The sequence below is a fragment of the Rhinolophus sinicus genome, chromosome 1, assembly GCF_057876585.1.
Source record: "Rhinolophus sinicus isolate RSI-liver-muscle chromosome 1, RSI-T2T, whole genome shotgun sequence".
Classification (NCBI taxonomy): Eukaryota; Metazoa; Chordata; class Mammalia; order Chiroptera; family Rhinolophidae; genus Rhinolophus; species Rhinolophus sinicus.
The window spans coordinates 24,261,653-24,276,102 of record NC_142501.1 but is presented as its reverse complement, the minus strand read 5'-3'; the positions used below and the strand labels follow the sequence as shown (position 1 = coordinate 24,276,102).

General features: G+C 33.8%; 1 protein-coding gene and 1 pseudogene across 5 annotated transcripts in view; one reads left to right on the top strand and one right to left on the bottom strand.

Annotated features, from left to right (window-relative positions):
- The window catches only part of NR2C1 (nuclear receptor subfamily 2 group C member 1), a 38,682-nt gene that overhangs the window by 5,458 nt on the left and 18,774 nt on the right, over window positions 1-14,450 (bottom strand). For all 5 annotated transcript variants that reach the window (XM_074326163.2, XM_019732170.3, XM_019732168.3 and 2 more), the window contains 5 exons: window positions 13,817-13,964; window positions 13,629-13,719; window positions 9,936-10,120; window positions 8,571-8,736; window positions 3,303-3,424 (listed from right to left, as the gene is read on the bottom strand). In XM_074326163.2, coding sequence (XP_074182264.1) covers window positions 3,303-3,424; window positions 8,571-8,736; window positions 9,936-10,120; window positions 13,629-13,719; window positions 13,817-13,964 — 712 coding nt within the window. The remainder of the gene's footprint in view (window positions 1-3,302; window positions 3,425-8,570; window positions 8,737-9,935; window positions 10,121-13,628; window positions 13,720-13,816; window positions 13,965-14,450) is intronic.
- Window positions 10,311-11,068, top strand: LOC109447583 (large ribosomal subunit protein eL36 pseudogene; annotated as a pseudogene).

The window sequence follows — 14,450 nt, the reverse complement described above, 5'->3', positions numbered from 1 at the left end:
AAATGGTTTCTTTTAAATTATGTTTCAGATGAGCTATCAGTATCCCTATAAATGAGATACCAAGGATTTTACTAGGAGTAATGAAGATAGGAAAGCTCAAAAGTCCTTTCCTGAAGTTCTAAATAAGACATCTCAGCAGCATGAGTAAGTAGAAAAAATATTAAAATAGGAATCAAGAGACCAAAGTTTTAAAACTTAGATCATCTCATTATCGATTTGAAATTAGGCAAACTAAGCTTCCCAAGTCTTAGGCTGCTTAACTATATAAAATGAAGAGACACTTTATATCCTATACCTATTACAGTTATTATGAGACAATTAATAACTGAAATAGGTATAGGATATAAATTATGTGAACAGGCCATGACATCTAAGTCGGGCACTGTTCTAAGCACAGGAGGAATAGCAACAAACAAGATGGATTAAGTCTGCCTTCATGAAACAGAAGGGAAACATAATAAATGTATCATTTCAAATATTTTATATAAATATTACACATATACATATGGTTGTATATACATTGTTAGTTTCAGATAATAAAAATTCCACGTTACTACAACTAGGATAATGCACTAGAAAATGGGGGAGGCGGAACGGGGTTCAGGTAAGATGGTTAGAAAAAGTCTTTCTAAGGGCCTGACAGCAGAGTCACTTTTCTCTAACTACTATATATATATTGTTAATGTTCATTAAAATATGCATGTAGCACTCATAATTAGAGATCAGATCATTGTTTATACTATTGGGATAAAGGGATATGACTTTTGAAGTCATCTATATCTGGGGATGACCTAACCACTTGGCTTCTACACAATTAAATCCAAGGCATTATACTTTACCTGGCAGCATCTGTTTGAAATGTAGGCATGTCCCTTAGGGAAAAAATAGTTATTTGGCAACAGAGCTGGAACCCACAGTTAGAGTAAACATTACTTTGTTTCAGTGGGGTTTTAAAAGATTTAACTTTCAGACTTAACATTTAATGGAAGGTGTTTTTAAGTTATTCAATAAATAAAGTCTCCTGTAGCAAACGGTGATACAGCTTGTATCTTTTGGTTATAAGAATCTAGGTAGAGAACTGCTGCCTTTACTCCAGCCAAATCATGCTAAGTGCCCCTCACTCCCAATGGCATCGATACTATTGTGTAATCACTTATCTAATTATGTAAACTGAAAAACAACTGAATTACTGTTAAGTATTGAAACCACAAATCTTAAACAGAAAAGCAACATCCTTGTAAAACACAGAAGTCTTGTAAAATACAAATAGTATTAACCACCCTTTAAGATTCTTTAAGCTATTGTTCCCCTCTATTAATAAAGTAAGTGATCAAAAAAACTCGATTTTTAGAAAATGATTAATATTTATGTTTCTCTCTATAAAATTAAAGCTTGTTTTCAGTTTTGTATCTAGAGATAAAAATGCAACCAATGCCAGTCTCTAGGAGACTTAGAATAGCTTTTCTTACCATGTAACAGAATTTCCATCATTAATACTTAGTTCTCATCCATTTGATTAATTCAAACTATAATTTAGATAGTGCTAATAAATAAGAGCTTACATAGCTGTTAATGGCCTTGAACACTATACTAATAGTTACTTCTAATTGCAAAGAATCCTGTGGCTGTTACATTCAAACCAGTTTTCAATACAGGTTACAGGGAAATGTGGCTGCCACGATAAAATTATACCAAATTATAATCAGAAACCTCAGGCTTTATTTTTGGTTTCTTTAACATTTGGACTATTTCCACAGGATAATCACATTTAATTTAACAGAAGTACTGAAGATCAGTAGTGGTGTTACAAATAATTCAAGGAGTTCAAACTATTACCCACCCCCAATCCTTCCTTTTATTGTTTTACTGTAATTGATAGCCTATTATAAAAAATACCACCAGGTTACTTTTCAAGGCTTAAGTATGCCATTTACAAGTTTAGGGAACTATGTTTAATGCTTTAAAATAAATAAACTGCTAATGTGTAAATTTACATTTATTTTTTCTTAATAAAAAATACTTTATTTGGAGAAATTCTGAAAGTTAAACGTTATTTTGAGAGAAAGAGCCAACAATTGTTTTAAAGGTTACCCATTATAAATCAGGCTTTTGGTCTGTGTAATTGTATTACTTAAGTACATTATTTAATGCATGGTATATCCAACACTAATAAACCAAATTACAGGGGGGTTCTATATATGCCTTTTAAAGTCATGATTCAGATATGCTTCTTAGTTATATTCAAAATATTCTCTAAGGATAAAGGATGGGCAGTTATTCCTACTTGGCAAATGGGGTAACAGATGTGTAGGCTACGAAAGTGAACTGTTTACGAAATCATGTTGGTGAGTAGGGTACTGTAACTAAAATAATACCTTTTTAACTACGGGCTTAACTTTTTCTTTTTTTTTTTTAAATTAAAGTTTATTGGGGTGACAATTGTTAGTAAAGTTACATAGGTTTCAGATGTACAATTCTGTAATACATCATCTATATATCACATTGTGTGTTCCTAAATGTAAGATCTGAAACAATAAACTGCGTAGAAGAAACCATAGGTACTAAACTTATGGACCTTAGGTTCCAAGAGGGTTTTATGAATTTGACTTCAAGGGCTTAACTTTTTCCATGGTGTCTCTGCCTCTTCATACCAGTTAAAGTAATCTAAATAAATTTGGCACACTTTAGGTAAATCCTGGGTTTCTTATAGTAGACCATGTCCATTATCATCTGATTACTTCAGAACAGAATACAGATGTGCTATTCAGTGGAAGGACCAAACTTCTAAATGACCACAGTGGTACTACGCGGTTTACATTTTCTTCCTTTTTCTTTTTTTCAACCACACAACTGGAAAACAATTCCTTCTATTTTTAAACATATTCCATTTTGCAAGCTTCACGTTAAAATGCTTGAGGTGAACCCTGAAATTGTGGTGCTGGGAGGAAAACCACCACCTAGGGTATCCCTACATCCTCCGTCTTTAAGTCACTCAAAGATGGCCTATGACAAATTCCGGCCGTGATTTATCAGCATCATATACATCCCATTCAAATTGTTAACTAGTCAAGTTATCAAATATGGAAACTTTCCACATAAAAAAAAATACACAGAAAAATACGAGTTGCCATGATTTATAATGTAAATGACAAAACTTAAAAGTTCTAATGTTATACCATTTTTTTTTCCTTTAATGCAGATCCTCCCCAAACAAAAGTGCTTGCGTAATGTACATCTGTGCTATAAAAAAACAAAACAAAAAACCAAATCACATTCATAGGTAAAGACTTTAAAACACTTACCCCAAAGCCTGGAAGGAAGGGATGGAAAGTGCCCAGTGCATTGATAAGAACAGCAGCCTGGAGGCGGACTCCCCAATGTAGTGCACGTTCAGGTACTCGGGCATAGGGGAAGGCATGGTGAGCTAGGTGAACAGGGACAGAGGTCAATTATCTTCCAATGGACAGCTCTAAATCATTTCTTTGGAGAAGCTAAATGTAAATCTTTCGAATAAGTCTCATACATTTACCAAAAGGCAAATCTTGAAATAATCTAAGTCACTGGATTTTACAGCTAAAAATAGGATTTAGAATCTATGAGTAGATTTATAGTTTCTAACGAAGCAATATATTCAGACAAGCAGAATCCTACTCAATAAATACCAACCATGATATTATCCGGTTGTGCTTTTAAAAGTTACTTTTTGTCTTAGTTTAACAATGTGTTTTTTGCTTTCTTCCCTTTCTTTATCCACAAAGGTATACAACAAATTCAGTTTAAGAAGCAATACTGTATGTAAAATGTGCCTTTCATTTAGGCTACTGAGTTAACAAATTCAAATGCTTACAGGGGGAGGAGAGTGATCAGTGAAATATGCCTGCTGGTGCCATCTGGGCAGTACATATTCCCAGAGAAAGGGCATAGCTGTGACTTGAATTCTACACACTGAGAACATATGGGAATTTGGGCTCAGCACTGCCTGCTCCTTCAGTTTTTCCAAGGTTGTGTGTCAAATCTCCCTGTTTAATCTATAGGTAAAACAGCAACGTGTCTGTGATTGTAACACTCACAGGCTGTCAGTTTGTACTGCTGACTTTAGGCAGTTATTTTAAATGTATGACCATTGTTGAAAATAAATATCCTACATCCAAACACTTTTAAAAGCATTTTTGAAAATCTTGTTAAAGAGAACTTTTATTGCTATAAGTGAAATGTAATTTCACCCAAAGGAAATATTTTTTCCTATTTAGAAATTATTAAAATGATCGATAATATCAAGTGTAGGTGATGATACAGGGAAACAAGTACTCACATACTACTGAATGTAGGCAAAATGATGGGCAATTTGGCTGTATCTATCAAACCTTTAAAATATACCCTGCGACCTAATGATGATACTTCTAAATCTCTATTCCACAAAAATATTGTATACCTGCACACAGAAAAAAAGCACGTATAAAAATGTCCATTTACTCCTAACAGAGAAATTAAATGCTGGCAATAACCCAAATTTCCATCACTAAGGAAAAGAATAATCCATGCTATAGAGTACCTGATAGGTATTAAAATTAGTAAGGTAAATTGAGATGTAATGGCATTAACAAAACATCTCAGAGACACCTAAGTGGAAAAAAACTGCAAAACAATTATATAGATGATCCAATTTCTGTGTGAGAGAGAATACAGATATGAAAACAGGACACGCACCACACAGTTAACAGCCGTAGCTACCCCTTGGGTGGGCTAGGTGATGTACCCACATGTGTTTTTTTGGGGAATGGGTATATAGCTTTCATCAGATTCTCAAAGGTGTCTATGATGCTAAACAGATCAAAAGGTTTTCATCAAAATCATATAAAAGTTCTCCAGAAATGTTAGATAAAAATAACTGCCTTTGTTCAATATTAGCCACAAATGATTTACCTCTTTATAAATGGTGCCAAGTAACAAAACAACAAGGCAATTAACAATTGAAATTCCATTTATTAGAAGATAATTTTTTAAATGTTTGAGAAATGTTTACTGGAGCAGTAAATTAAAATACCATTATTTAAGATAATTCTTAAGAGAAATATAGGCAAGCAGATATTAAACATCTTAAGTGTAATCATTAGGATGCAACTATTTCTACACATAAGTATATATAGATATACATACATACATACATACATACATATATACACACACACACACACACATACACACATATAAAAACAAACTGGAAACTCTCAGACCTTTTCAGAACTGTCCAAGGTGAATAGAGCAAAAATTAGGGGAATTACCAAAGATTACTAGCTTTGGGGGGATGAATAAGTAAGATGCAAAACAGCAACAAAAATACCCTTTGCTAGCTAAACAGTTTAAAAAAATAAAGTATGTAAAAATTGGATATAAGAGCTAAAAGATGCACCTTGATTTACAAACAGTGATGGTAACATTGAAAACTTTGTTGTTTTAGTCATAAAATTCAAATTATTTGCCACATACAGGAACTCATTCTTTAAAAGACTACCATGTTTAGTATTTTATAAAGAGCGGGAATGTCCTAATTTATATTTTACATACTTAATTTTCTTTAGGCAAGACATACCTCTAGCATTATGAATCAAGAGAGCCAATGCTGGCTAACAAAACAAGTCTTTTATATTAGGTTTCTTCCCCTATACAGAGTAGGTAAGCTTCTACTGAAAAGATGTTAAAGCTTCCTCCAAATGCCTATGGACTTTTAGGATTATACATTGAATTACACATATTTTTCAAATTATATACATTTAATATATTGAGCTTTTTTTTAAAAAAAGTGTTCACATGAACTAAACTAGGCTACCTATTTTACAAGTTATTGTCTGCAATTATCTTTCTAGCAGTTTCTGTATATAATTCTGATAATAGGCTGAATGATACCACTTATAAAAAATCATCTGACTTGAGACCTGGATTGTACTCCCAACTTGTCATTAGTTGTGTGGCCCTGGATCACACATTAATTCAGCAACAATTCATTGCGAGTTCATTGTGAGCCACTAAGCTAAGTGCTGTAGTCTCAATACAGGAATAAAATGGAAACTGAATGAGCTATAAAAGCTGAAAAAGGGAATGGCGTATTGGGGAAATGATGGTGACTGGCTCAGACTGTGAAGGGTCCTAAATGGTCATGGACTTTATCTCCCACGGGCAATGGGATGCTACTGAAGGCTTTAAGGCAGCAGAGTAACATAATTGGCTTGGTTTTTAACAATTATTCTGTTACCAGTGCACAAACAAAATGGAGAAGACAGACAAGAAACAAAGATAATACTATAATAGTTCAACAAATTTTAAAAGGCTTGCAGTAAGGCAATGAAAATGAAGAGAAAGGGAGAAATGCAAACAATGGAATGGTGAGGATTCAATCAGGCGTGGGGAGAATGATGAAGATTCCCAAACATCAAACATGGTGACAAGAAGGATTGTGATTCTAATACTGAGATGATAAACATCAGAGAAGAACTGGTTTGGAAATCACCTACCTCTCTGTCTCATACACGTTTCTAAATGGAAATAGCATCTGCCTTGATTATTTGTATAAGGAAATTGTAAGAATCAAGTGAGATAAAGTATATGAAATCACACCAGAAACTCTGAAGCTCAGTCGAAATACTACATATTTCCATTGTCTTAGATTCTTCAGAATCAAAATGGTAAGTTGCATTATTAGACTATTTCTCCTTACTGTCTGGATTGCTTTGAACAAGAGGCACTGAAAACCTCCAAATCTCTTTTCTCCTTCATGAAATGACAATAATCCAAACCTTCTCAACAGACTATGGTGAGGTTCAAATAGAAAGAATGTACATGAAAGCATGCTGCAAACTACACCATACATAAAAATGCAAGAGAGAAACAAAATGCTATTTAGCTCAGCAATTGAGAGAGGATTGAGCTTTTGATTACAGATGTCGTGTTAAAATTCATGACACAAAACCTCAATGAAAGAACCAGGAAAGTACCAGGTAGGGAAGTCGTTGAGATGGAATGGAAAAAATAAAAAGTTCTAATTGCCAAATTCACCTGTCCAAAACAAGTATTTGAAAGACTAAAAAACTCTGAGGACCAACATCAACAATAAAAAAAGGTGGACCACTACTTTCTACAGAAGTACTCCAAAGTCCTTTTTCCTTGCAATGAGCCCTCTTCCTATACCTGTCTTTTACCCTTCCTTTCCATTTAAACCCAAAGGTGGAAAATAAAACTAAGAAAACAAAAGAATGTCTTTTATTTAGAATAAGAAAGAACAATGGGAAAAATCAGTTTTGCTTTTGTTCCACCCTTTGCTCCACGCTTCTCCATAGTTCCTTCCATAGTTTTTAAGGATGACATTGATTATTCCCTTTACCTTTTCTTATAGCCCTCATCAAGTTTTCTTGTACAGTACAAATAAAACGTTTCTAATTTTTTCCATATAAGTTATCTTTGGTAAAATTTTACATGAAGATTGGTTTCACTGATATGTTTTATTGATTATCAAATCACAGCAATTATTGTTTAAGTCACTGTGAGTTTTCTTTGTGGCTTTCCACCAAGTCAAATTTTGCAAATACAAATTTTGTCATATGCTGTTTTGGCCAGTGTTATATTTATTTTGTGTTCATTATTTCTACCAGTTAACACACATATCTATTTGATAACTGTGTATTTTAATAAGAAACCCATGAAAATGTATAACCTAAAGTTACGAGCAATTACACTCAGGTATTCCAGGACTATGTACTGCTAACTGAAATGTCCTACGTACTTCCAATCACTTTTCATACGATTTGGTAACAGTACTCATAGCTGGCAAAGAAACAGAGGGTTAACGTGGAGGGGTCAAAACAACACGGTCTTAATTAGGGCCACATGGACAGCATATTTACAGCTGTGATCCAAACATTATTTGAATGACAATCAAATGTTAGAAAGTTATTTTCTAATATTCTACATGAACTGTTTCTAGTTTTCTACATGTATTGTTTCCACTATAAATTAATGTATTTAGGGGAGCAAAAAAGAAATTACAAATGTACTCTCTCCAAAGTGGTTAAAGTATAAAAAGTTAAAAACCAAAAGTTAAAATGAATTTATTCAATAATTTTTACATTTTTAAAATAATTCTGAGAGCTAGCTAACTGGGACAACCCATAATAAATGGGAGATTTCTTTAATTACTATGGTAAGAGCAGAATATCTGGGTCTTAGATACTGGTTTACAGTAAAGTAATAGCAGCTAGGCATTGAACAAAACCAGTGCATTTGACACATAATGAATGCCAATACTTAAAGTTTAAAAAAAATTATGTCTAAATGTTCTAAAAGCTGACTTTTATAGACTTAAACCCATTGATATTATAACTATGATTTATAAACAGGATGCTTTATTAAGCCATTATTTTATATAGCCAGATGTATATGTTTTAGCTGCCGTTTTGAATTCTATCAGGGATATTTCTGTTTTAAAAGCACAACAAATATACTTTGATTTTTGAAAGGAAGAATTAAAATCAAAATGGATAATACAACATAAAAATTATAAAATATATATATGGAAATACCCTGAAAGCTACATGTGAATCGCTGAGAAGTGGCCCCTCTTTTTCGATGTAATTTATGCTCGAGTCTCCAGCAATTAGGTGTACGCTTCCTTCCATGCCCTCTACTGAGCTCTGACAGGCTGTGCTCTCTCCAGGATTCAATGCTTTTGCAAGAGTATCAAATGCCCTATAAGGAGACATCAGAAGCTGTGAGCTTGGCCCATCTCCACAATAAAATGAAAATGCTATATAAAATTCTGGAATGAAAATTTAGGCCTAAAAAACTGTTTAGAAAATAGAACGTCAGTGTATCACTGAACACTCTATTTCAGTGATATCTATGACTCTCCCCAAAAGCAACAAATTAACCTTCATATGTATAGTATGAAAAACTGTATTATTATATTAATGTATTACCAGAGAACTAGTCTTTAAGAAACATCTTATGTAGTTAAGGGAGAGAAAAATCCTTATACTTTGGTATGAAAATATACGTTTACAAGTTATACATTTGGTATTATAAGATATCGGCCCATTTATTCTATATATAGCAGTTACTGAGAAAGAACAAGGGAAAGAAGTTTACTGTATTCTACACAACACAAAGTTAGGTTTTCATTTTATTTAAAAATTCAGAGAATATTTTTAAACTGGTGGCAACAAAGCTACATCTAAACTGTATTTGCGATTACGATGGCAAATAATTAACTAGTATTAGCAAATAATTATTCAAAACAGCTCTCCCTTTTTTCAATGAGATGCGTTCTAGAGTTTCTTAAATGCTCATGTTCAACAAAGTACTTACTGCAACTCTTACATGCAGTTTTGTCAATATTTTAGATGATGAACAAAGTGTGAAAAAAGCCTAGCCTGAACAAATCTGGTTTCTACATCCTAAGTATTAATATTGAGAGAATGAAAAATAGAATTCTGACATGAGTTTCCTGAAGTATAATTTAAAATTACAGTTGATTCAACTAAGTCTTTTAAATCTATTTGATCACTAAAAATTGGTGGGGAAAATGAACATGACTGCCTAATAAGACAAACATTTAACTCTAAATACACAGAAGATAAAATTTGGCAACTAAAATATCTGAAATTTCAGACCCAAATTGTCATTTTTAATGGGGAAAAAAAATTCTTGAATTTTATGACATTTCTAACTTGTAATATTCACTTATTGCTCATTATTTAGAATGTAACCTATTGCACATTTTACATCGAATGCAGTTTTTCAGTTAAAACTTATTATGCCTTAAATTTTCTAAGTCTAATAGAAACACTTGTTTTCTCAAACTTCTGTCAATAGTATTTAACATAAAAATATTTTAATACTAAAGGACACTTAAGTTAAAGGATACTTAAGATCAAAACAGACCTTACCTTGAAACATCACCATTGGTCTGCATTTCTTGATTAAATTCACACAAAGAGGTATCACCATTGCTTAAGTTTTCAATCATGGATATTTCATTACTATTTTGAGAAAGATCTTTAGTTTTTCCAAGATTTGCTAATGATGTAACCACACTGGCCAATGTACTTAAATCTCCCTGACATGATTCAGCCTTTAAAAAAAAAAAAAAAAGTATTAAAATCCTGCAAGTTGCTATCAGTAAACTTTAAAATCTGAAATATCCAGTTCTAGATTATGAAATGCCAAAAGAAAAGTACTCTAATTAAGATGAAACCTAGAAGGTAAAATCAAAGAGCTCTGAGCATTTAGAAACTTCTTGAGGAAAATATACATTTAAAAACATCAGGTACCTTTCTTAGGAAATGTTTGTACAAGTTACTTTAAATAAAAAATGGCACTTAATGGTTCATTTATCCATGTCACAGTCTTTCCTCTGTAAAAGGATATTAGATGATCTTTTTTCAGCATTACATTTCTGATAATATGTTATGATAATTTCCAAAACATATCATACGAATTATAGTTATATAGAATTATTAATGAAAAGAGGGGAAAAAAGTAAATGTATCATTGAACAAACTTCATAGGATGCCAACTTTTACCAGCCACTGTGTCAAAAGTGCTACATATCAGGAAATGTGTACTTCAAGAAACCTCTTTACTCCTTGCGCCATGACACCACTGAGCAGCAGCAGCCATGGCTACCCCATGGCCTTGGGCCTCAACAAGGGCCACAAGGTGACCAAGAACATGAGCAAGCCGAGGCACAGACGCCGCCTTGGGGGCCTCACCAAGCACACCAACTTCCTAAGGGATGCAATCCGAGAGGTGCGAAGCTTTGCCCAGATGCGCATGCACCATGGGGCTGCTCAAGGTCTCTAAGGCAAAGCCGGCCCTGAAGCTCATCAAGAAAAGGGCGGGGACACACATCAGTGCCAAGAGGAAGAGAGGAGCTGAGCAATGTCCTTGCAGCCACGAGGCAGGCAGCAGCCCAAGGACTGAGCCCCATCCCCAAAGTATGTAATCAAACCTTTTCAGGAAAAGAAAAATCTCTACATATTTAAGATACTGGGCTTTTATTACACATTGCATATTTTCCCACTTGTCTTCAGCTTTTATTTTTAATATGTATTTGTATATTATTTATGCATTAATTACAATTCTTTCATGAAAAAGAACTTTCCTTAACTCTGACTATCCAGAAATGTAATTTATACAGGAAAAGCAGACACGTGATTCTTCTTCCTTTTATTTATCAATTTTCAGAGCAATGAGTCACTGCCCTAGCAACCTCTAATAGTGACAGATGAATTCTGAGTATCATTTTAAGTTCATAGATTTTTATATATTTGATGTGTTTCAATCCATTAGTCATCCCTTTTTTAAATGCTCATATTATTCCATCCTAACCTAATGAAAAGCCCTTCAGTTGCCTTTTATGGTTTATCGACAGGATCCCTTAATGGTATTTTTGATTCTTCCTTTATGATTTTTGTTTTTAGTGTTCTCAATCCTAAGAGAGTACATTACGCTTCCTTGAGGTTTCATTTGTTACGTTAAGTCTTTAGTTTGTGTGAAATTAATTTTGGTGAATAGGGAGAATGAAACAATTTTTGTGCGCTCCCAAAATAATGTGTTCCAGAATCATTTACTGAGTAACCCACCAGTTCCTGAGTTCTTACATGATTAGTTCTTATATATGCATTTTATTTAATCCTCACAAAAACCTTGTGAAATAGCAATTATCATCCCTTTATTACTGACAAGAATTATCTGTCATAACTCCCCAATAAATAGGGGAAGCAGGATGGAAGTCAGGTCTGGCAGGAAAGCCCACACTCCTTACCACTCACTGCTCCAGCCTTCTTATATATGAGTAAAAGAAGTTAACGTTTTCACGTGTTTTAATTTTCAACTGAGACTTAAACACATATTAGGTTGGTGCAAAAGTAACTGCAGTTTAAAAGGTTAAAAATAATTGCAAAAACCACAATTACTTTTGCACACCAACCTAATATATTCTCTTCGTTTTCATAACATGTCTATGCAACTAGATTTTTAAGTTTTGCCACTGAGAACTTTTAGGCACGTGGAAAGACCTCATCCTGTGACTTGACGGTTTTGGGACCATTTGTCAGAAACTTACCACACATAGTTATTACAATTTAATATAAAGATATACAGAAATGCACAGTGTCTGGACAAATAGTAATTTCTCAACAAAACTTAGTTCTCTTCCTTTCTTAAGGGAGTTAATACGTCAATGAAATTGTAACAAGCAATCCAACCTTGAAACACATAGGCAAGGCTAAGTGAAATCTTTTAATTCCAAAATATATGGTTAATAGGTCAAATCTCCTCACTTAGTAGTATGTGCTAAAACCCAACCTCTCATCATCCCTATTTTACAGATGAGGAAGGAAACCGAACTACTGAGTGGTCAAATAACTTGCCGAATGGTACACGCAGCTAGTAAGGAGCAGCTGAAATTGACTCCAAAGCACAACTATGTAGAGTGCCTTAGTGTCAAGCAACAATATATAACAAATGTGGCCATGAATAGGATGAATAATGTCACAGGGCATATAAAACCAGTTCATAGTACACGTCGAGAGAAACAATAGTCATAGGCTCCCTAAAATTCTGTTTTCAACGAATCTTCAGGTGAAATTTTTGCTTTTTGTTCTCATAAGGGGTTTTTGAAGACTACAGAAACCATATATGCGCAATCTAAATACACAAACCTTTTTTCCCTTTAGACCCTTTGCTCAATAAAAAGCTGCTCCAAATCTCTAAGAGAACCCAGATAACCTGGATACATGAGAGCTCTTGCAATTCTATTCCTACTCTTAACTCAAGTCAATGTTTTGAGTCAGCTGTGTGAGGAATTTCTCTCCATATGAAATATTTTAAGTATTTAGTACTATGAAATCTATAGGGGAACATAAAAGGACTATTCAAAAGTTTTCATGTATTATATAGAAATATCGATTTATGAGGACTTTGATTTCAAGATGCAAGAAACCTGGAAGACTTTTAAATGCTTGTCACTTTCACCTTGAAGCTATAATTGTCCTAGTGGAATAATAAACATATCTAATGATAAAGTTAATTCCTATAGCACTGGGATCCACAAAATGGAGGCCATCAGAGTAGCCCCACCCATGTCACAAAGCTGAACCTAAGTCAGCCTGTATTCACAGGAAGCACCTATCAAGGAAGCCCAACATACACCAACCGTAATCCTGCAACTCATCTGTAGCTAGCTTACCTCACCCTAGGAAAACCGAACCTGCCAGCTTGACAGGGAAATCCCTAACTTCGCAGACAATCAGGCGGTTTCATCAGCTGCTGCTCCTAATGATCCATAAAACTCTCTCTTGCCCAAAATCCCTCAGGGAAAGTGTTCCCCTGCTTGTAAGGCGCTGTACTCCCCCAATCCATGGGCTCTTTTCCCTTGAATAAAGGACATCAAACTCATTTCTAATTGTTTTAGTTTTGTCATTCCACACTACCAGTTGATAATTTATGTTTAATGAAAAAGAACTTGTAATAAGGAATATTTAGGACCAAATCAATTAATCACATTGATGGAGAAGATAAAACCATTTTAAAAGCTTAAAAATATTTAAACTTTAGAATAATTGCACTAAACACACCTTATCTGGTGCCATCAGCACAGCTGACTCAGTTTTTATTCCAGACTGATGAATATTCACAAACATTCCTGAATCTAACAGTCCTGCTGACCTGTAACAAATAAGAACAAATTTTAGCCTTAGTTTCATTCTGGAAGAAAAACAAATGACCAGCTACTTAACAGATGTTTTCTATGTTTTTACTATACCTTGCAGTTTCACTCTCTGTTACAAAAGTTGGAGTTGCAGCTAATGGGCTTCGAAGGTCTTTTCGAATATAGATTTTTTCTGTTGAAGCAGCACAGTTGGAAGATTTTTCTCGTGATACTTCAATGGGTTTTCTTTCACACTGAACAGCTACAAAAAAAAATGCATTAGACTATTACATCACAATGTAGAATTTATAGGCAATTATAAATGTAAGTTCTAGGTCAGCAGTGGTGCTAATGAGAGACATGGTTACCATAACAGAACTCCAAAGATAACCCTCAATCTTTAGAAATTATTTGTAAGTTCAACAAAGTTGCTTTAGTAAACTGTAACAGTAAATAATAAAACTGGCCATTTTGCATCTCTCATTCTCTTTTCCTCCCTGCCTGAGCTGAGGTTGAAATGTAGGGATACTTTTATTTTTTAAAAGTTCACTATCAAGAAAGAAAAACTGAAGTTAGGAGTCCCTTAACTAACTATATGAGAGTTATAAAAAAAAAAGAAATAATATTTAATCATTTGAAAACAATATTAATAGAGAGACACAAAAAGACCAAAGTTAAAATTTTTTTTTTTCAGTTAAGGGCAGGGGGATTTTTGAGAAGTAATTCAACTGTTTAGTCTTCATTTATA